Below are 23505 nucleotides of genomic sequence, written 5' to 3'. Positions count from 1 at the left end.
CTAATTAAAATATTTGAAGTCAAAATCAAAAGTTGGTTGAACTCAGAAACTAATATATATATATATATAAACATCAAAAGTTGGTTAGTTGCTATGCTACACTTGTTCATTTTATAATATTTTATTCCTTTCTAAAAACAAGAATAAAATATTTTATCTTTCACTTGAAAAGTTTATTAAGATTATATTGGATAGTCAAATGACAAATTTGCTATTGTGAATTCTTTGTCTAACTAACAATTCATCTCAAGTATTCTACCAATAAGTCAAAAGTCTTTTTGATATTTAATACTAAATTTTTACCTTTTTATTTTGAGATGGAATCCAAACATTATTAACGATGAATAAACCACTACTCTAATAAAATTAAATTTTAATTTTGACCAATTATATTTTATTAAATGTAGTAAAATTGATTGTATATAACAAAGTACTGAACATTATAAAATAAATAAACAGATTATTGTGAACGTAACAAAATTTCATTAATTCATGAGCCGCTAATATCAAAATTTCAACAGAAAAATATTGAAAGCAAACCCTTGTAATATATATATATATATATATATATAACCCTTGTAAAAAAAAAATATATATATATATATATAACCAAATAACATATAAATAGGACACACGAGAACACAAATAACAACAAGATAATTCAAATTAGAAACATAAAAAATTTGATAAAATTTTTCAATTGATTTGTTTCCTTCAATTTTGTAGCATATGAACTATTAATTGCCACTATTTAGAGGCAATTTGAATAACTAAGAGGCATAACAATTGAACATTAAGAATGGATAAAAGCGACTAAACACACGAAACTTTCGTGTAATAGATACCTGAGGCAAAGGGCAAAGAGGCACTGTGAATTTTTAAACACTAACTAATTAACATCTGAAACTTGTAATAATGTTTATTATAATATTAACCATTTTTTAAAATTATGTTAGTTATCTTCAATCAAAATATTTGATTACATAACATGCATTGCACTTGTTGAAAATAACGTGCATGGCACTTGTTCATTTCTTGTTTATTGACTTCAATTAAATGATTTATTTTCTTTCCCTCTTTAATATAACGTGGCTATAAATGATTTAATTCTACCAAGTGACTCAAGGTACCGATTTCTATACTTTAAGTAGTATATTATAAATTTTATTATTGATATATCAAGTATATAAATTATATAACTGATATACTATATATTAAATACTAATTATATCACTTATATAATTAATACAAAGTATGTTAAACCAGATGAGATGTTCAAATGATTTACTTTATAGTAGGTATATCATTGATAATTTTCGAGTTTAAGATTTGAGTTTAAGTAACCTTGTAGATTTTTTTTATTGATATATCAAATATATCAATTATATATATACTTTATTTTGGTACATCACTAATATAACCAATATATCTATTGTGAATTGTACCCGTCACATATTAAATATATTAATGGTAGACTTCATTTTAAGAAGTCTATAATTAATATAATTGATATACATAAGATCAAGTATGAAGTAATAATCGATATATCTAATATGAAGTATATCAATCATACTACATATATTATCGATATACTTCACTTTAAGCATACCTCTAATATAATTGATATACAGAATATAATATTGATATACTAGATTTAGGTATATGAACGATCTTTTCTCATTCTTAGAATTTGTTTATTTTAAGGGTATAACTGACTTTTCATTTGTTTTGTTTGAGCTTGGTCTCCAATTTTGCTATATTTACCAACCATAAAAGTGATCGCCATATTTTTAATTAACTAATTTTTTTTGCTATATGTGGAAGCAATCCTTAATGAAATATGGCTATTTGGAGCTACATGGTAAAGTAGTGTGTGTATATACATTTGGAAGTAAAGTATTTAGTCTGTTAAGATCATGGCAATTGATGTGGCATCTTCTTTTCAAACATGGGAAATGTTGTTTTCCACAATTGCTAATAATCACTATTCTTTAAGAAGCATAACATTAATTTGAAGTTTAAATTATAAGTTTACCTGCATGAATATTGAAGATTATATCTAGTATGTCAACTTAAAAAATGTTTAATAAGTATATGAATTAGTTATTTTGAAAAAAAAAAAAGATACAGTCAACATAAAATTAAATTTTGTGTCAATTTTATATAGAATATGTCATCAAGGTTTCAAAAACGTACTCTAATCAGTTGATGATCTATTAGACACAAAATTAAAAGTCTATAGATTTATTAAAAACATTTTAAAGTTTCAAAGTTAATTAGATACAATTATAAAATTTTATGGATATAATCTTAAATCGAGTTTTGAAGAGAACAAGAAAAGAAAAATAAAAAAAGTCCTTTTCTTTCTCGTGAAGCAAGAGCAACTGCCATATTCATTTGTTTTACTTTTTTTTTCACTTTTTTTGAAGAGACAAATCCTTGTCCACATAATAGACACATCATAAAAATAAAAAAGTTAAAAATAAAAAGAAAGCATTGCGAGAGTTGTTCTTTTTTAATTGGCAATTGCCAGCCGCGTGTATAACACGTTGAAGTTGACTCGACCAAAGGCAGCTGCAGCCTCATCGCCGTCGTCCAATTCCTCCACAGCTTTTTTACTATTTTATGAGGTCACCGGTCACCGGGGGTGTTAAAAAACCCGACAATTCGATGAATCCGACGAACCCAACCCAATCCATCAGGGGTTGAGTTGGGTTGGAAAATTTCCAACCCGATCGGGTCTGGTCGGGTCTCGGGTTGACCTTTCAAATTTTTCGGGTTGACCCGATCCAATCCCGTATGCTTTATTTTTAATTTTTTTAATATATATATTAAACATAGTTTTCTAACCTAGTAGTCGCCTCCCTTGCCTCGCTGTCTTCCAGTTCCCTCACCCCCCTTCATCTTCGTCTCTGTCTTCCTCCCTCCCTCCTTTCATCTCCCCCTCTCTTCTCCCTCCCTCTTCTTCCTCTATCATTCTTTTCTTCCCCTTCTCTAGTCAACCCCCTCTCTTCTCCCTCTATTCTTCATCCTCCCCCTCCTCCCCCTCCTTTTCATCCTATTATGACGATGACTACTAGAAATACTTAAGATTACGAAGTTTTCTCTCTTACGTGACGTTCTGCAACTGAAAATGTTTAGGATTTCGACTGAATCTTATTTCGTTCGACTTCCTTCCTTCTCTCGTCTCAACCCGGCGACCCAACCCGAAAATATAATGATTGGGTTGGGTTGGGTTGGGTTGACCTTCTTGTTCGGTTCCATCGATTCTCTGTTCTACCCAACCCGAAAATTCGGGTTGGTCCAAAAAACTCCTCTAACCCAACCCAATCCATGAACACCCCTAGCCACTAGACCAACATATATTAATTTTAATAGAAACCTAATTCAATTATGTTTTTTTTCCCTAACGTTTTTTAGATTTTTTTTTATAAAAACTAAAATTTAATTTTAGAACTCAAAATTCTAATGTTTTTAAAAACATTGATTATACTGTAAATAACCCAAAAAAAAGGTCGGATCTTAGATAGCTTTTAATATTTTTATTTAAAAAATTATTCATTATGATTTTGTTGTTCACTTATAAAAACATGAAAACACTTCACAGAAAAGAAATGTTTCACTTTTGAGTTTTTTTTTTTCAAAATTCATCACAAACTCACCATTAGTTTCCATGATTTTAAAGATTATTTTGATAGCGATCTTTGTTATGAGAAAAAAGTCCTCATGGTCGTGGGCAATGGGTTAAAGAAATTGAGTGTTTCACCAACAAATTGGGAAGTTGAGAGGAAGTGTGGTGATAAGTGCAACGCAAATGGGTCAGTCCAGACTATGCCAATGAAGTCAACTCAACTGGTCACCAATACATTAGTACTTCTCAGTAATTTAAAAGAATGCTACTCGTCATTCTCATATCATTATTCAACTCCTAGAATTGAATTCATGAAGTTTGTTCATGGTGCTTAGTTTTTTAACTTAAATAATGTTCTTTGTTAGAAAGTATGTGAATAAAAAAAATGGAATACTAGAAAATATATGCACAAAGAAGACTAAGCACTGCGTTAGTAACATCAAGCCAACTTCAGGTAACTCAACTAGTTAAGACATGTACTAATTCTTAAGGTAGATGTCCATTATGAGGTTTGAATTCATTCCCTCTTAAATAACCCTAGTCTCTGTAGACCAATAAGTCATCCATGATAGTTCCTTATGTTATTGTATTAAAAAGAAAAAAAATGTTTAGTAATATCAAGCATGTTAGGCAATTTGAGCATGACTCAATTGATTAAGGCATCTATCTCCGACCAAAAAATCGTTATTTCAAATCCACGCCCCCACATATTATAGAAAAAAAACATGTTATTTATAGAAAAAGAATAACAAATTACTTCCCTGTTACAGCAATGTCTAAATATTAGATTTGATAATATGATGTCTAGATACATTGTTTCATCTCTTGACTAACTATAGGTTAGAGATTTACTATGGAGGTCCTAAAAGAAATATTAATGTCATTTTCTATGCATAATATTCTAACTACGGTTGCTCTATAAGGGACAAGGTATTGTAATATACTAAAATTTTAGTCTTTTTTTTTCTTTTTATATTAAATCCTAGGTAGAGCAGTCACTCTACATAGCAACAAAAGACAAACTTTAACCATTGGCTATATAAACCCATATTACATTTAGATTGAATTCTCACTCGATTGAAGGGTAGACTTGTTCAAGTAGCGAGCTGAGTTATTACCTTATAGAGGGAGGATTGTTACCACACTTGGGCATGGGAAGAAAATCAAGACAAGTTGTTCTACCAAAAAAAACACCTATAAACTCATCTACGTAGTTCTTCAAGATAGAAGCACTTGTTCTACACAACCTGATGTGCTCGTCCAACTTGGCTCTCCCAGAAAAATCACCTTATCTCGCTGAATTTGGGAACTCCTCAAATGAGAGCACCATATTTTACAAAACCTAGTGTGCTGATCTTTTAAGCAGAGCACGTCGCGGGTCTGAATAAATAACCCAAATTGATCCACTTTTTTTACTAATGGGTAACACGAAAACTTGTAAATATTAAAAATTTCATCCACAATAGTAGCCCCAAATAAGAAGTCAGCTACTAAAATCTTGTTTGGACATAATGTTACATGAAAAGGGTTGTTTTCAGATTCGAAATTTTGCCATTCTGGGTCGGTTGTATTTTCCTCCAAGTACGAGTGCTCACCGGTTTGGCCTCTACCAAACACTTGCACAGCCTTGGGGTCCTATTTTGAGCAACATTTTTCCACAGTTTTTCAGAACGTTGTAATTCTCACAAGCTTATTCTATGCACAAAGACTTTCCCAACCAATGGGAAGTCCCTTCTAAGCAATGAAAGTTTGACAAACCTCGTCTAGTAACATTGGTAAAACCTAAATAGCCAGAGTTAAATTTGATCCAACCAGGGGGTGGGTTACTATGTATATGTATTAAAGTATGGAGTATCCTTCTTCCCTACATTCTCAAAATCGTTATGAGATAGTCTTGTGCGGAGAGTGAAACCTAACTAGAGCAATGTGGCGTGTAAATGCAAAAATTGCAGCGTAAGATTCTTGAAATAAACAATGCATGTTTCATCAAAGACTAATGCAAATAACTCAGATCAACCAACTCGAAGGCAGCAAGATTTATTTTCCAGCTCTAACAACCATATCAAATTATCTCAATAATCAATACCATGACCAAGAGGATCGGAATCCATACACAAAACTTCTAAAGTAAAACGCATAAATCATACAGAGTGAAAAAAGAGTTGGCCAGGAAAACTAAAGGGACAGTCGATAACGATTACAACATTATAATTCAAAGCCAAGGAAACTAAATCAGGACGAAGTTAATCCAAAATTAGATAATCATCACAGCACCCATTAACAATTGTGTAACACGAGAATAGTTATCTTCTGGGAAGAATAATGTAATGTATCACTATCTTTTGGAATGAACTTTGTTCTTACCATGACCAGAAAAGAGTGAGTTAAATGAAATAAATGCTGAAGACTGCAAGATTAGATCAAATCACAGGAACAAGTGTTCAATTCCCACATTCAAAGATAACATGTACTAGGTGCTCCCAACAAATAAGAAAATTCAGTTAACCGAGTGCATAAGGTTGAGTTGTAAGAACCCCTATCAATATAAACAAATCATCCATAACCTACATCATAAAGCATTTATTATAAATAGGCATCTGCAATATCAAATAAGCAAATTGAAAGACTAGAAACAGTAATAATAAAACCGGAAGGGCAGCGCATTGGAATAACAAAATGTGATTAAAATGCCATAAATCAAGGCCTCCAAAGTCGACAATTATAGCCACAGGTCCGAGGAAATTCTTCCTAGTATCTTGGAACACAAACACGCTAGGTAACTATGAAAGAGAATAACAGTTCTATAAACTTAAAAATCACCATTTTCAAAATTAATCGACGCTCTGCATGATATCCTCGGCGGTGAACTTGGTACCCTTGTCCTTGTCAGCGGCGGCGCGGCCCTTGGCTTTCCGATCCAGAAGTGACTTGCGGTCCTTGTCCAACCTGAGTTTCGTTATCACGACCTTTGAGGGGTTGATGCCAACGTTGACAGTGGATCCATTAACCTTTTCACGAGTGATGCGTTCGATGTGGATGACCCATTTTCTACGATAGACCTGCACTACCTTGCCCTCCCGGCCCTTGTAAGTTCCACGGACGACTTGGACCTCATCATCCTTTCGAATCGGCATGGATCGGACATTGTACTTAGAACGGAGATCAGTGGAGAGAGGAGAACTCATAATAACCCGACGGACGCTAGACGGCGCAGAAAAATGCGCCTTGCGGTTCTTGCGGCGGGAACTGGAAACCCTAGGATTGTACTTCATGGCGGCCGGAGGGGGGGAGGGAACTGGGAACTGGAGAGGGAGCGACTAAAAAATGGCGAATGAAGGGCGAGAACAAAGCTAGGGTTTCGAAGATTTTATATACAGAAGATACTATTTATTTTGGGCCAAGACATTCTGGGCTTTAAGAGAGCTTACATGGATCTCCGTTTTGGACTTCTTTTTTTCTTCCACAAAGGATTTGGACTGAGAAACATGACGGGCCGAAATTGGACTTCCAAAAAATATATTAAATACTTATTTTAGTAACAAATAAATTATTTGAATAAGAGATGTTTTCCATTATACCCGGAAAATTAACTCAAATACGGAACATAGTTAAAATAATATATCTTCGACCCAAAAAAAAAATTAAATATTTGTAAATTTACATTTTTTTTGCTCAATTTTAAATAATTACTATTAGAATTTTGAAAAGGAGATGAAAGGAGTATTTAAATACATTTAAGTTAAAAAAACAATGACAGTGTCATTATCCCCCTCTTAGATGAATATTTTTATTTAATTCTCAATGAGCATGTAATCTTACAAAAATTACGAATCTATTTTGTTAATAAGCCTTTTAGTATAACAAAGGTAGAAAATATAGGGATTTGAACCTCGGATCTTAAGAACATTTTTATGTCAAGTTCATTTTTTTGTTACTTGTGAACGAGTTTTTTTTTTTACTGAACTACTCGTAAAAGAGTTGAATGACTTAAAAAATGTTGCTTCTTTTGACAACGTCATCTTATTTTTCCATTACATTCACATTTACAAACTTTGCCAAAAAAAAGCTTCAAGATTAGAGAAGATGGGCATACCACATTTCTTGTTTTAATCTTCCTACTATGCTCCTATATATAAGATCTATTTTCAATATTTTCATGATAAAGACTGTTTTCTTATTAGATTATGCTATCATATAACCATTATTTAATTATTATAAAATTGTTATTTACTAGTTATTCATATTTGAACACATGAAGACTAAATCTAAATACAATTTATTAGCAAGTTAGACATTGTTTTGAAAATTCGTATTTTAGATTTAGTTTAAATTATTTCCATTTCAGATAAAAATGTGTAGTTTCACTTAAAAGTTTAAAAGGATAAGTAATATAACTATGAATTTCATGGAGAGTTCGATCTCAGCTCAAGATGAACACACTAAAATAAATGATTTTAACTCTTATAAAAATAAAAAAATAAAAACTGATTCTTGAACCGATGATTCTCAAGTATCACATAACAAAATTTGATATGATGAAATAGAATGCCGTAGAAACAAGGATATGGGGAATGAGGTTAATTACCTACACTCTTAAACGGTCAAAGTGAACCATTTCGGTAGGATTCAAATCTATGACCGATTGATTAATAGTCGACTGTCCTACCATAGTAAATAAGCATGCACATATATATTATAATAAATCATTACAAAGCCTACCCTTTATTTTCATTAATTTTCCAACAAGTAAGTAATCTAACAGGAAGTCAAAAAAAAAAGTAATTTAAGAAAAGAAAAGAAAATGGTGAATCTTATTATAGAACAACTTCAAATTAACCATCTGAAAAAGGCCAGAGCAAATTAAAATAGCAGTCTAAAAAAAATCACACACCCAATAAAGAACATTATAGCTGTTCTTGTCTTAAAAAAAGAAAAAAAAAGGGAAAAAAAAAATAAACATTATAGCCGTTAGGTAAAAATACGAATAAGGCAAAAACGTGTTGGAATTTACTTTTTACCGGGGGTGAATCCGTTGGCGTCCCCATTTTTAGCACCGCAAATATTTCATCTCTCGCACGTGCCCATTTTACCCTCCCTTCTAAAAGCCCTCCGAAACTGTGTCTTCGGTCGGAGATCTGCTGGTTTTTCAGTCCCAGTCCGACGGAGCCCATGGAAGGCCCCCCATCCCCTTCCTTTCGGGTTTCCGACGACTATTGGAGCCCCAAAACGGCACCGTCTTCTCCGGCTCCGTGGACTCGCCACCAGGACAAGATTTTCGAGCACGCTCTGGTCATGGTGCCGGAGAACTCCCCCAACCGCTGGCTCAGGATTGCCGGTCTCATCCCCGGTAAGTCGCCCGCCGAAGTCAGCTACCATTACGACGCCTTGGTTTCTGACCTGCTCGATATTGACTCCGGACGAGTCGAGTTGCCGAGTTATGCCGAAGACGACTCGGTCGCCAGCTTGCCGGAAACAGAGGCGCCGCCGCCTAATTTATCGGAAAAACCGTCGAAGAGTAGACCTAATGAGACCGAGAGGAAGAAGGGGAAGCCCTGGACAAAAAAGGAACACCAGTATGTCAAATTTAATCTTCTAACCCTAAAACCAACAATATAAGTTCTCAAGAAAATAAAAATAAAACCAACAATATAACTTAACTGGGTAGACATTGATTTGGTTTCCTTAAGTTTTTAATCTTTTTTATGAACCTTTTAAAAGATTTTTATTAATCCTAATTTGCTAAATATTTATTTTTGTCGAACTTTAAAGAAATATTATTTTAATCCCATATTTATTTTATTTGAAAAAACAACCTACCTACGAGTTTGTATATATGTACATAGAGAAAATATAAACATAACTCAATTGATTTTTATATCTTATCTTTTTATATGCGTCTTTTCCCGACATTTTTTTTTACATCGAAAATAAAAACGTCAAGAAAAATCATTTTTCTTGCAATGGAATCAATGTGAACATAATTCAATTATTTATATATCTCAACTAAAAAGAGTTCTACCTTACGTACTAAAAAATTGAGATGTACATGATGGACAGACATGAGGTGGCATAATAATAGTAAGATAAAAAATATTATTTAAAAAAATAATATTTTGAAAATTTAGCCATCCACATATTTGTTTTTAATAACTTTGACCTGAAAATTCAGATGCTAAAATAAACTAATCGTACAAAACAAAATTTAAAACATTGTTTTCTGGTCATTAAACCTGGTAATAATTTGCATTTAATTAATTTAGTGGGGTAATATTATTATTTAATTTTGGCAGGCTATTTTTATTGGGGCTAAAGAAATTCGGGAAGGGTGATTGGAGAAGTATTTCCAGAAACGTGGTGATTTCAAGAACGCCAACACAGGTAGCCAGCCATGCCCAAAAGTATTTTCTCCGGCAAGAGTCCGCCAAGAAAGATCGGAAAAGATCCAGCATACACGACATTACCACCGTAGAGGGCAGTTTAGTGGCGGCGGCCGCCACCGATCACTGTCAGCTCAGTACAGTTCCAACAATAATCCAACCGCCGCCTCCGTGGCCCTTGCTGCCGCACCAATTTGCATCCGCGAGCTATTTTCCTCCTGACCACAGAAGCTTGCTGGATTACTAAAACTTTGGTTCATCATACAGAAAAATAGGGTTTATACATAAATATATACAGAGGTTTAAATACCTATTTCGATTCTGTACTCTCGGCCTTGTTCATTTTGGTGTTCTTGTGTTTTCAAATATCTATTTTAGTCTTTATACTTTTAAAAAATGACCATTTTGGATTCATATTTATAAAATTTTAATACACATTTTTAAATACAATAAAAATTGAAAAGTCTTTAATATAAGTGAAGTGTCAAAACTGTAATAAACATAAATGAGATACAAATAAAATTGAATAGACTAAAATAATGATTACAATGATAAGAATCAAAACAAGTATTTTGAAAGTATAAATATTAAAAGGAACAAAAATTGAGAGTACTAATACCAAAATAGTAAAAAAGTATTTAGAGACTAAAATAGTATTTAAAATGGTGTGTATATATATATATATATGTATATATATATGATACTGAGAACAAAAAGGCTTATTTTTTTTTTTTTGAGAGAAACTATAACTTTTTTATCACTTTTCAAAATCTATAATACACATCACCTCATTAATTGATTTATGGAAATAAACTTATAGCAAAAAGATGTAAATATATGAATCCAATCTAAGCGCAGTATTAAGTGGTATATTTTCGATCAAAATATCGTGAGTTCGAATTTTCATCCTACATGTTGTATTAAAATAATATATTTACATGTTGTACTAAAATAATATATTTACATGTTGTACTAAAATAATATATAAATATATGAAAGAGATGAGATAAATTTGAAGAAAATTTGTGTTAATGAATTTCTTCAAAAATTATTTTAAAGCTTTTGATATATTGTTTACAAATATCAAATTTTGGATTCTCAAAATTTTAGATTTTTTTCCTTCACTCTTCCGGAACCGGCAAAGAAATGGGTGGTTCTTTTTTTTTTTTTTTTTTTAAGTAAACCATAAACAAATTGGTAGATAAATTGTTGTTACCGTTTGCAAGCGTTCCAAAAAAAAAATTCTAAAATCAAAGTACGCAAGGGAAAAAAAAAACTCAAATTGAATGCTAAAATATTCAAACCCAATATTAAAACGTTCCAACGCTGCCCTAATCCTAAAAAAAAAAGAAAACTAACTTTCTCGCTTGTTGCTTTAGAAGGATGGTTATATAACATACTAAAATAATATGTTCAGCTAATATATGAGAACAAACTAACTCTTGAATATAGTTCAATTAATTAAAACATATATCTTCGACAAAAAAGTTAAAAGTTTGAATATTCACATCACCGCAGATTGTTAAACTAAAAATACTATACTAGAAGAACAAATAATCATGTTATTTTTGACAAATTAATATTAGTAATACTTATGGTATATATATCAGTGCAAAAAATTAATTTTGTAATTTTTGTTAAAGGAATATGATTAAATTAAAATATATACTACATGTCATCCGAATAAAGAAAATGAAACCAATAATGTTATTAGAGTCAAACTCTTAATAAAAAAACAAAATTCACCTATCTGTAATTTTTAAAAAAGGGTTTGGATCCTTGTTAAACATTTGGCGCAATGGGTCGATAAATAAATGGACTATCTTTTTATCTCCAAATTGCTCGACACAATAAAAAATGAGTAGACACTTGGGTTTTCTTTGTTCCACGACAAACAAAATGAATCCTAGAGAGAAGATTCAAAATTAATATAGGAATTGGAAAATATTTGAATTTTAGACGAATAAAAAGAAAAAAAAAAAGAGTAAAGAGAGGTTATTAAGGGCCACATTTAAGAGGCATCACATGCGGCCATTAATACACACACCCTCCACCTCCACCCATTTAAATCCTACCACAGAACGGTCCGAAATTTTCACCTTCTTCACTTCAGTGCTCTGATGGCAGAGAAAAATATAATAATGACCCAAAATTCAGAAGACGAGAAGATCGAGATTATGAAGGAAATAGAAGAGTTTACCGTTTGGAAAAATCTCGGCGCCGTCGATACCATCTATGAAGAAGATTACCAGTTTTCCTCCTCCTCTTCTCTCACTCCGCCTCTCTCTCCGCCGCCGCCTCCTCCTCTGAACCTGCATTCTAGGGTTGAGGAATGGTAATCTCTCTCTCGGTTTTAGAGATTTTTTTTTTGTGGTTTATTATTTTTTAATTTCGTTGTTTTTATTTAGGTCTAAGGTGACTGGGGTAAAGACAGATGTTTGTATTCGAGTTAGTGGAAAGTGTTTTCATCTTCACAAGGTATTTATTTGTTACTTTGCCCAAAAAAACAAAGTTTAAAATTTAGCTAAGATCTTTAGATCACAAGAACAAAATGAGATTATCATTTTATATGATTATTATTTTGTAAAAATAAAATTATTATAATTGTTAAAGTTAAGGTTGTCTTGATAAGTTGGGTTAGATTAAGAGGTATTTCACTCTAAAAAAATGGGGATAAGAAGTATTTCAAATCCAACTTAATTATTGGCTTGTAATTACCTGAAATTTGGGTTGTAAACGGACGTGCAAAATTATAGTACTTTTTAAGCGTTTATTTCTTTTTAAACTCCGATTTTTTTTTCTCCCTGTAAAGTATTTCAATATCATTTATTTTATTTATGAAAAAATATATTTTGGAGAAAATGAAATTGAACCATTTTCTTTTTGAGGTGGTGTTGAAGGAGTAAAATACATTTTAAAAGAATAACTAAATAAAGTAAAAATCCAGAGAAATATACATTTAAATAATTATATTTTAAGTATAAAAATAGAGATACTTAATTTAATTTAATCAACGAGTTTTCCTGGTCGGTAAGGTTTAACCTTAAACCCAAAATTTTGATTGTATATTGAGAGATCTAATGGAAATTATCGTTAGGTAAATATGAAAATTAATTGATTTAAGAACTGTTAAATGAATTTTAAATATCATTTTCTAGGTAGGACTGATATTTTTTCTCTGATGGGGAAGTGAGAGTGAGGGTAAAGAGGATGGTATCTTTTGGTTTTGAAGCATTAAATTCGTGTCTCTGAAAATAGGTCATTTTCTTATTGATACAATTATTCCTTTTAGATATATTATTACAATTATTTTAAATAATTTGAGACAGGTGTGAAACTGTAAATTCATATTTAACAGAATTTCTAGCTTCTAATAAATAGAGTAATTTTTTGGGGGACTTATTAGCAATTTATTACAAATGTGGGGTCAGTTATGGTAATTTAATATTATTGTTAGGATCCTCTTGCATCCAAAAGCCGGTATTTAAAGCGACAATTGGGCGCTGCGTCGGACGTAACGGTGAACCCACCGCTGAAAATAACGGCGGAAACGTTTAGTGTGGTAGCGGATTTTTGCTACGGAGGTGAGATGGTTATAACGCCGTTGAACGTGGCGGCACTAAGAACGGCGGGGGAGTTGCTGGAGATGTCGGATGATGAGACGAACTTGGTGCATGTGACCGAAAAATACTTCCGGCGAGTTGTGGCGGTGAACCGGGACTACGCGTCTGTGGTGTTCCGGTCGTGCCTGGAGTTGCTCCCGGAGGCGGAAACGACGGCGTTTCTGGGCAGTAGGTGTCTTGAAGCGTGGAGTTTGGAGGGTGAGGGGGGCGGCGGCGGCGGCGACGGCGATATCACTTGCTTTCAGGACTTCAAATCCGTGGAGGTGGAGAATTTTCTGGTTCTGGCTTCGTCGCTCAACCGCAGGTTTAAATGCCACGACCTAGTCTACAAGATCGCTCTTCTGTATCTCAAGGTAAGTTTCATTCCTTCTCAATTCTCACCGGTTTAAATGCCATGAAAAATGGTTCATCTATTTTTTTGTTAATTAATAGAAACCGGCCTCTAATTTAATTTGAATTTTGGTACTTAAAAATTTAAAAATTTCAACTTTATTCTATGCACTTCATTTTCATTTGGTCCTTATAAGTTTAAAATATTCAACCTGACCTATACAGAATTAGGTTTTTTTACTTTATACCTTATAATATGATCAGTCAAATAAAAATATCAGCTAGCTTAATTAGCGACAAATATTAAGTTACACGGACAAGACCCTCATTATCTTCTCTAGAGTGTAGAAATTTAATTCCCACCCTCCACTCGAAAAAGAAAAGTTCGTTATCATCTAAATAAAATATGCCTCACATTTTTTATATGGTTTACGACATGTTGATTGGTGAGGTTAGAATACTAATAAATCATTGACCAATAAAACTTTTTAATTGCTTAAGACAAAATTTTAAATTTATAGAGACTGAATTGAAAATCATGCGCAATAGCTAAATAATATTTTTTTTCTTTTGTTGAATTATAATTTTAGAATGGAAAGTTTTCATTTGGTGTCTAATAGAACCTGTTTAAATTTTACAAATTAAGTATTTAATAGTTTCGGAAATTTTAAGTTTCAAATAGATTCTTCAATTTTTAATTTTGTGTAATCTAATCTATAAAATTGAAATTTACATTTAATATGACTACTATATTTTAAATAAGTTTGTGAATTATAGTGACAAGCCCGAATCATCGAGCTCTTTAACGGATTTGTGGAAGTTACACCAATAGAGATACATTTGAGAACTTACTAAACTCAAAATAACCATGTAGAGAGATGCATTAGGCATTCCTGATCTTTTCTAGACACAAACGTATAAGTTTAAGAAAAATACTTAGCAATGAATTGTTGTCCTATCATCTTTGAAAATTTGTCAATTCATTATTTTTCAAAAGAATTAATGTTTTAATAGTGGTTAGGACAGGTATAAACATCTAATCTTGAACTTGCGTGTGGTTATGTTTTGAACATTATTATTTGGTTCATTGAGCACAGGGATATAGCGGAAAGATGACAGAAGAGCAAAAGGTACTAATATGCAATTTCATAGACTGCGACAAGCTATCCCCAAAGCTACTCCTACACGCAGTGCAAAACCCACTAATGCCACTCCGATTCATTGTCCGAGCCATGCTAATCGAGCAGCTCAACACCCGCCACTCCATCTTCTCCACTACCGCCACCTCCAAGCCCCCACTCGCCCTGGTGCGTCCGTGTCCACTTATAACAAAAACAGTTCCCAAAAAAGACCCCCTCACGCTGGGCGCAATCCTGAAGCGCGACGCCGCGGCTCGCGAGTCCGCCAAGTTGAAGGCCGCAATGCGCGCCACCAACTCCCGCATACGCACCCTCGAGAACGAACTCACCACCATGAAGCTCAAACTCCACCACTCCGAGAATCAGAATAGTTTGTGGACGGAGGAGGGCGGCGGCCGCTCCGCTAGCTTTCACTTCGGCGGGGAGAATAATTATAAGGCGGCGGTGGCCCGTGGGGAGAGGGGGTCCACGTCATCCACTGTTTTCCGGTTGAGCACGGATTTTAAGATGGATAAGTTATTTGTGGGCGGTGGGTGCAAGCCGGTTTCGGATAGCAGGTCGTCGAGTGGAGGCCGGAGTTTTGGGCGGAGATTGATTGAAGGGATTAGAAATGCGTTTCGGCCGGTGTCGAGAGGAGAAACCGGCCAGAGCCGGAAGGATGAGGATGAGGAGGAAGGGGAAGAAGAAGAAGAAGATGAAGACGTAGACGAAGACGAAGACGATGACATTGTTGTAATGAGAAGAAATCAACTTTATGTTAGTTAGGATTACCATTTAGCATTTAGCAAAGAGCAAGCTGTTATTGTGTTCTCCAATTTATTCTTTCTTTTTTGCAGTTTGTTTTGTAAATGTTGGGGTCGAATCAGTAGAGTATCACGGGTTCTGTGAGTTTATAGTTGGTTTTTTTTTTAATTAATAAAATACTTCATAAAATATTTTGACTATACTATTATAATTAATTTTATGAATTACAATTACTCCATAAAATTCGAGAGGTGTGGCCGCACTATAATTGACATGGCGGATTCGTCCCCAAATGAGGGAGAAAAGTCCGGTCCCTGAATGGGGGAAAGCACAAATTACGCACTCCATGATTGGAGCTGCAAACCTACTATGCCACCATTCGTATTCTTCGTAACTACTGACTAATAGATATCTTTATTTAAAAAAGTGTTGAATAGATCATCAAACTTTTAATACTATATTAAACATGTTTATAAATTTAAACGATACATAAAAGTAAATTCTTAAATTTTTAATTTTATATTTAAATAGGATTTTTTTAAATTTAAGAACTTAGGTCTTTGACATTTCTATTTTATATTTAATAAAATTCTAAATTTTTTAAAAAGGTCTAATGGGTCACATAATTAAAAGTTTTTTTTTTTTAAGTTTTCAACCTATGTCTTTGACATTTCTATTTTATGCTTAATAAAATTATTAACTTTTTAAAAATGTCACGTAATTAAAAGTTCAAAAGTTTATTATATTCTTCTTTTTTTTTACTTCAAAGATTTATTAAATATAACATTGAAATTTAATAATCTATACTTTTTAAAATTTATTAACTTATTTTTATAACTTAGGAGTCGGCGGCCTTTTGACCTTTATGCTCCTATACCTGGTGGTGGATATACACTATCTTCATACCCGTTACATATGTAATGGATCATTATTCGGTAGAGTTGCAGTGGCTTGAACCCAAGACCTCAAGATATTGAGTCCTTAAGCCATCCAAACTATCATTTGGGGACAAAATTCATTAACTTATTAGTTGAAGGAAAAGTTGATGTCTCAATTTTTGGAAAATATCGATAAAATATCAATGTCAAAATATATTTATGAAACTTTTATGAAATTTTATAACAAAAATAAATTTAAAATTATTAGTTTTGATATCATCTCTAGTAATATATGTTGTTGATATATGTTTTTATTTTGTCGATAAGATGAATATATAAAAATGTCTGTAAAAAGTTAATACCCATTTTAAATGTTTTCATTGTATAAACTTGTAATGAAAACATCTAAAGTGAGCATCTATCAAGATAGATAGATAGAGAAAAAAGAAAAAAAGAAAAAAAAGTATGAGCATTGATTTCCGGCATGATCGTGTCCACATTCAAAGTAGCACATTCTAAGCAATCACATTACGTGGCCATCTTGAAATATCCATTATCCCAAACCCAAGTGCTTCTCACTTGGATAATATTACGTGTATATCTTCTAATATCCATTATCCGAAACCCAAGTACTATGGATAATAGAAAAGTGATTTTGATGGATTAAAGCCCCTTTAATAAACGGCTCTTTCCTAGTAAAAATCCGCTTCTCTCTGTAACTATTAAATATTTGACAACTAAAAAAATGGAAATTTAGAAAGTATTTTTTAAAAAATAATAAATTGGTTCTTACTAGTAATGAAGCCAAATATTTTCTTACTAATAATACGTCAAGTATTCTTTTATTAATAATGAATTGTTAAATATTTTATGGTGGTGAAGTTGGTTCTTACCACCAATGAGTCAAGTATTTTCCTTCAAAAAGTCTCAGTAACAAGGAGTATTAAAAATCTAAATACAAAATTGTCTGGCGTTGAGAAAAAGGATATGGGTAATCCAATGAATTATGAATTGCACTTTAAAATAACATATTAACTCTAATGTTGTAGGGAACAAAACGGTCCAAACGAGGTGAGAGATCGGACCGTTAAAGATGAAATATGCCTGAGATTATTAATCTCAACCGACCTAGCACCCCGACACCGATCTAGCGCCACCATGCCAACCGCAGTGCCTTGGCGCCGAGACCTTCTCGGCCTCTGGCCGAGAACTGTAACGACCCACCTAACCATTTTGCAGTACCCTCGTTTTGCAATTACGACCGTTTCGCAGTTACGCATGTAACATGTCTGAAGATTGAGATTCAATTAGAATTTCCATGAGACTGCTATAAGAGGGAGATGAACCAAACCCTAAAGGTATGCTATGAGAACCTGACATCTATACTCTACTTCTCCGATTGTTCTGACTTAGGTATCGAACCCGTGTGACGGAATTCAGTTTGTTCGATTTTGCAGGTGTTTGATTCGTGATCATGCGTATTGGAGATAAGAAGAGGAATTGTTGAAGTTCACGCAACAACATCTAACTTTATTCAAACCAAATGAATATCTTAAAATCCAACTCAAATTCTTTTATCTTTATCTATCTAAACATAATTTAATAAATAAGACATCTATTATTATCTGAAGTTTCACAATTCAATATCAACATTCACAAGATTTGAATTAAAAAAGTCAATATATTTATTGATTTTAAATATTTATAAATAACATGACTTGTTGGATCTTTATTATTATTATTATTATTATTATTTTGCAGAATGGATCTTTATTACTGTTTATTAACAGTAGAAAATTATACAAAAATGTTAGATGAAGAAGATCATTACTTATTTTAAATATCTATAAATTGACTTTGACAAGTTGGATCTTTAGTTTATTTAATTTTTATTTTTTGTTTTTGAACTAAAGTTGAATCTCTATTGTTCTTTATTACTTTTAGAAAAAAAAAAATATATATGTGTGATAAGACAGAGATGATTGTATAAAAAAAAAAAAAAAAAGATAAGACAGAGATGATTAAAAATATTAAATTAAGATCAAGATGAAGATCAACCCATAAGAATTAAGATCAGGTTTTAGATTGATTGATTGATTGGAAGAACGACGATCACATCGAGCCAAAGCGAAGCGAAGCGAATCAAATAATTTATAAATGGTACGGACACTGCACGTTCGCCATTGTTATCGTTTTATTTGCCAAAAAGCAGAGTTATTAGAGCTGATTCCTTTGCTTTCCTTGCGTGGATTCCATCTTCAATTGACATCAGAGTCTCCCTAACGCAACGCACGCTCCCTTGCTTTCCACATCCGCTTTCTGTCGTCTCTTCGGCCTTTTCAGCTGTCGCTGCCATATCCATTGTTTACGAAACTACATCCACCACCTCCATCGAGAAACCGCTTTCAACGCTCTTTTTAATCTTGTATGTATGTGTATATTTTATTAATAATTCCGTGGTTCGTGAGCGAGACCTTGTGAGTTTCGAATCTCTCTTTCAAAATCTTTTGTTCTGTATTTCTGATGCATTTTTCTGCTTTTTGTTGATCTTTCGCATGTTGCTTCATTGTATAGTTCCGAGATGGTCACGTTGCGAGCGGCGGGACCGCTGGTTTGTTATTCCTCATCCGTCTGTGAATACCGGCCGTTGATTTTCCCATCTTTGGGGAGGTTGAAGCTGGCAAGCGTTGCAGTGAACAATGCGATTGGACTGGACCGGAGTTATCAAGGATGGGGGTTCTGCTGCGGTGCTGATGCTTCTGGTATTTTTAAAGCGTCGACTAACAATTGCTCTGCGATTCACGGTACTTCTTTTTAAATCGCTCTGGATGCCCTTTGTGACGACTCTTACAAATTCATGTAAATCGAAGAATGCTAAAATTGTCTTTCCGGATTGAATTTTAAATCTATCTTCAAAGAAACTGTTGTGGTTTGAACTTTTGGAACAAGCTATATCTTGTAGATCTTGTTTATTTGGTTGTTCTTGTGACGACTGACTATTATGTGGATTCCTCTTATGTGCAAGATTAATTGCATTCTGCCTCGAATCTTTTAAAATTTTGGAGGCGTGTGTGTCAAGATTTTGCTGCTTCACTTCGCATTTTCGCCTTCTGTCCCTAGAAAACATCCGATTAATTCACCATCTATCTCATCAGTGCCATCAGTTGGGTAATTAATCATATTCAATAGGTGTAGTTGTGCCTTAGGAGAAAGGTAAATCACAGAATCACGGGTTCCCATGGTCCTCAACGCATTGAAATCAGCGCTAGTTTATTGTGCACATTTTTCTTATTCAGTAACTCTGTCTGAAGTGGCATCTTTTTTGCACAGTTCTAAGGCTGATGCACACGAAATTTGTTTTATTGGTAAATTGCTTCAAATATAGTTTTTTAGATTGAATTGCTAGGCCTTGATTAGCCATGGTTGGTGTTTACCGAACTTTGAAATTACACTAGATCTCTAATTTTGTCCGACCATCCAATCATTAGATAATGGTTTCCATGAGATCTCAACTAGTGGAAAGTCAACAAATATTGTATGGCATGATTGTCCCATCGGGAAGCAACAAAGAGAAAAGTTGATTCAACAAAAAGGCTGTGTCATATGGATAACTGGTCTCAGTGGTTCAGGTTAGTCCTTGTTTTCACAACTGGTGACTGGTGTTATTCTACTTTCAGGACCACCAACACCATTATACTGGATATTATTCCTTCTATGAAATTGTAGCCTTTATTTCGCTGAGAAACTTTTATCTCAAATACCTGTCAATATTTTCAGTAATGATTTCATATTTCCCTTTTATCCTCATTTCATATCCTTCGTTAGTCAGAAGCCTGTAAAACTAACTTCACTGACCAGAGATGCAAGAAAGAACCTGTATTTCTTATGATTGCCCATGTTATTTGTATTGATATTATCTTCTTGAAGTATGGAATCTACAAGTTACTTACAAGTTGCATGACTTAGTTGTTCATTGCATAGAAAAGAGTCCCATTAAGCATATACCTGATTAAAAGACTAAATTATAGAGTAGTTTACCAACAAAGAAGGACGAATTAAACTGCGAAAGAAGGAAATAAAAGAATGTAGCTATTTGTAGCAACCATGCCATGTTTATTGTTTATATTTTGAAGGTATTAGTAAATTTATTGTTCCCAACTTATTTTCACGCTCATGTTCAATCAACTTGACTTCTATCATATGAACTTTCCTGAAATAGAGACTTTAGGATTACTAAACTGGTTTTTCAGCTTGTGTGCTGGTTCTGTTATAAATAACGGAATGTTGTTTAAAATGCTTATGTATAGGATAACCTTTTCACTGTAGTTACTCTCTCTCTCTCTGTCTCACCTAGGACTCTAATTATAGGAAAAAGCACTTTGGCATGTGCATTAAGCCAAGGCTTACATGCAAGAAGAAAACTGACCTACATCCTTGATGGTGACAATATTAGGCATGGTCTAAACAGTGATCTTAGTTTTGAACCCGAAGATCGTGCAGAAAACATACGGAGAATTGGTGGGTGTCCTTTTAGATCTGATAGAAAATTTCTAGCGACTATTTGTCACCCAAATTTTTTGAATATTAAACTAGATGGTCTACAGGTGAAGTAGCAAGGCTCTTTGCAGATGCTGGGATTATTTGTATAGCTAGTTTAATATCCCCTTTCCGGAAGGACAGAGATGCCTGTCGTGCTCTGTTGGCAGAAGGTGATTTCATTGAGGTATGTTATTCTAATTTTAGTGTTGCACGTTATCTGGGGATAGCTTCATTTCTCAGTAGAGTTCACAACCAGGACAAGGCATTAGAGTTTGGACATGGATAAGAGGGTCGTGTCTTCATTGCTGACATCATAGTCCTGTCATCTTTTTACAGGTTTTTCTTGATGTGCCTCTTAATGTATGTGAAGCCAGGGACCCAAAGGGTCTGTATAAACTGTCTAGAGCTGGAAAGATACAAGGTACTGTTTTTGTTCCATAATTTGCCATCCGTTTCTCCATTTCCAGTTAGAAATATTTCTGCCAATCTTGTCTGTAAAGATGTGGTTGATAAGCAGTCGTGGCTCATCAAGACTACTTGGTGGGAATTTTAGTTGCCAATTTTCACGGACCCGTTCCAAGGAATTGTAGCTGTAGTTGTAATATAGCTTCTAATTTCTCTAATTTTTTGTGCTTCCGTTTTTGCATTCATATATTATCACAACTGATATCAATTCTCAGTTTGGAGTCGATATTTGCCTGCTATTTTCAGGATTCACAGGGATAGATGATCCATATGAACAACCATTAAATTGCGAGGTGTGTACTTAGTATAACATTTGTTTTGATGCGGTTAACGGTTCAATGCAAATAAGACTTACTTGAAGGTTACAATCTATTGCCGGCCGTTGAATGAATTGACTATAACATTCCTCAAACTTAATACAAATAGTACACTAACATGAAATGAATTTCAAGTGCTGCCAACCAGAGCATAGCTCAATGAGTTAAGACATATGATTCCAACCATAAAGTTGAGAGATCGAATCTCCTCCTCCACATATGCTTAAAAAAAATAAAGATAAAGAATTTCAAGTAATTTATCCATCATCAAAGTAACTTAAGCTTTACTAATGTTCCTTGTCATTACCGAGAACAATTGCATCACATGGGGGGGCTTGACTGCCTTCCACACCCTTCAACCGCTCCTGTAGTTTTATTTCTTTCTTTTTTTTTTTCCTATTTTTCTGAGTACAACATGTGGGGCGGAGTTGGGAGATCGAACTCACAAGAGATATATTATTGTTTTTCATTCATTCTGTCTTTATATGGTTGCATTTTCCCCTTGCTTTCGTGTTTATTTTAAGATTCGATCTGAAAATTATGTGTCATACTGCTCTTCGTTTGGCAGATTGTATTACAATACAAAGAAGGGATCTGCTCATCACCAAATGACATGGCGGAAACAATGATTTCATATTTAGATGAGAGAGGGTACCTGCAAGCCTAACAGGAGGAAGGTGGTGGTACTTTCTTGTTATTCGTTTGGCAGGAGATGTAGTAAATTACTCCCCTTATTTCTCGCTGCTAGGAAACATCTCGTTTCCTTCAGTCTCTGCTTTCCAATTCTTGGGTCATTTAGCAATCTGCTTCCGAATAAGGCTAAAAGCACGAGGAAGAGGATGTGTGTGTGCTTATTATTTTCCAAAACCTTACTTTCCTTTGAAGTTTCAAGTTCGTATTAATTTGTTTAAATTCGACTCTAGTATTTTGATAAGCGAAGATGTATTTCTCTAGGGAGTATTTCAAATATTAGAGATTAAAGTGGATTGGATCAAAAATTTGCTCAAGGAATTTTTAGATGCATCTAGTTTAAAGCAATACGAGAATGACGAAAAGGTGGTTCTCAAAGAGCTCCTTTTTCGTATCGTTGGACTTTCCTTTTTCATGGTACCTTAAATTAAACGTTGATGTAGCATTGCACTGAACAAAAGAAGACTCAAAGAAGAGTTGCATTGATAAACCATGATGGGTCTCTTCTAATAGCCTTTGCGAAATTATAATGCGTGTATGCTCCTTTCACGGTGGGAACTCTAGCAAATTTTGATGGTATCAAAGGATTGGGTGAATCTTGGGTTAAAGTATCTCCTTGTTGAATGAATTCTAATTGAGATTGTATTCATTGCCAATTTTTTATTTAGTGATGTGAAGAGAGTCTAAGGTGCCCTTGTGATATAAGTTATATTAGCATTTTAATTTTTCCTTAATGAAATACTTTATTTTAAATTACATATACAATAATTAA

General features: G+C 33.5%; 4 protein-coding genes across 9 annotated transcripts; 3 read left to right on the top strand and 1 right to left on the bottom strand.

Moving 5' to 3' along the window:
• Window positions 1–6294: 6294 nt before the first annotated feature.
• Window positions 6295–6987, bottom strand: LOC111005284 (large ribosomal subunit protein uL24z). The gene has a single exon (XM_022276734.2). The coding sequence runs from the start codon at window positions 6901–6903 to the stop codon at window positions 6463–6465; it is 441 nt and encodes a 146-aa protein (XP_022132426.1). The 5' UTR covers window positions 6904–6987; the 3' UTR covers window positions 6295–6462.
• A 1451-nt stretch (window positions 6988–8438) lies between these two features.
• On the top strand, window positions 8439–10403 carry LOC111005863 (transcription factor DIVARICATA-like). The gene is made up of 2 exons (XM_022277517.2): window positions 8439–9204; window positions 9922–10403. The coding sequence occupies exons 1-2, from the start codon at window positions 8801–8803 to the stop codon at window positions 10253–10255; spliced, it is 738 nt and encodes a 245-aa protein (XP_022133209.1). The 5' UTR covers window positions 8439–8800; the 3' UTR covers window positions 10256–10403.
• A 1662-nt stretch (window positions 10404–12065) lies between these two features.
• On the top strand, window positions 12066–16044 carry LOC111005321 (Phototropic-responsive NPH3 family protein). 2 transcript variants are annotated; one of them, XM_022276779.2, is made up of 4 exons: window positions 12066–12343; window positions 12417–12486; window positions 13466–13984; window positions 15059–16044. In XM_022276779.2, the coding sequence occupies exons 1-4, from the start codon at window positions 12129–12131 to the stop codon at window positions 15863–15865; spliced, it is 1611 nt and encodes a 536-aa protein (XP_022132471.1). In that variant the 5' UTR covers window positions 12066–12128; the 3' UTR covers window positions 15866–16044. The 2 variants fall into 2 exon arrangements, with proteins under 2 accessions (XP_022132471.1, XP_022132472.1); XM_022276780.2 differs by lacking the exon at window positions 12417–12486 and having other exon boundaries at window positions 12204–12343.
• A 2684-nt stretch (window positions 16045–18728) lies between these two features.
• Window positions 18729–23050, top strand: APK4 (adenosine-5'-phosphosulfate (APS) kinase 4). 5 transcript variants are annotated; one of them, XM_022277560.2, is made up of 9 exons: window positions 18729–18882; window positions 18995–19199; window positions 19297–19526; window positions 20211–20351; window positions 21091–21240; window positions 21327–21445; window positions 21598–21682; window positions 21973–22019; window positions 22612–23050. In XM_022277560.2, exons 2-9 carry the CDS (start codon window positions 19150–19152, stop codon window positions 22708–22710), a joined length of 921 nt encoding a protein of 306 aa, XP_022133252.1. In that variant the 5' UTR covers window positions 18729–18882; window positions 18995–19149; the 3' UTR covers window positions 22711–23050. The 5 variants fall into 5 exon arrangements, with proteins under 5 accessions (XP_022133252.1, XP_022133254.1, XP_087976814.1 ...); XM_022277561.2 differs by lacking the exon at window positions 18729–18882 and having other exon boundaries at window positions 18905–19147; XM_022277559.2 differs by lacking the exon at window positions 18729–18882 and having other exon boundaries at window positions 18905–19199.
• Window positions 23051–23505: the final 455 nt, after the last annotated feature.

This window comes from Momordica charantia (genome assembly GCF_013281855.1).
Source record: "Momordica charantia cultivar OHB3-1 chromosome 1 unlocalized genomic scaffold, Mcharantia_2.0 BLBB01000001.1, whole genome shotgun sequence".
In the NCBI taxonomy this organism is placed as follows: Eukaryota; Viridiplantae; Streptophyta; class Magnoliopsida; order Cucurbitales; family Cucurbitaceae; genus Momordica; species Momordica charantia.
This window is presented reverse-complemented; position numbering and strand designations above follow the sequence as displayed.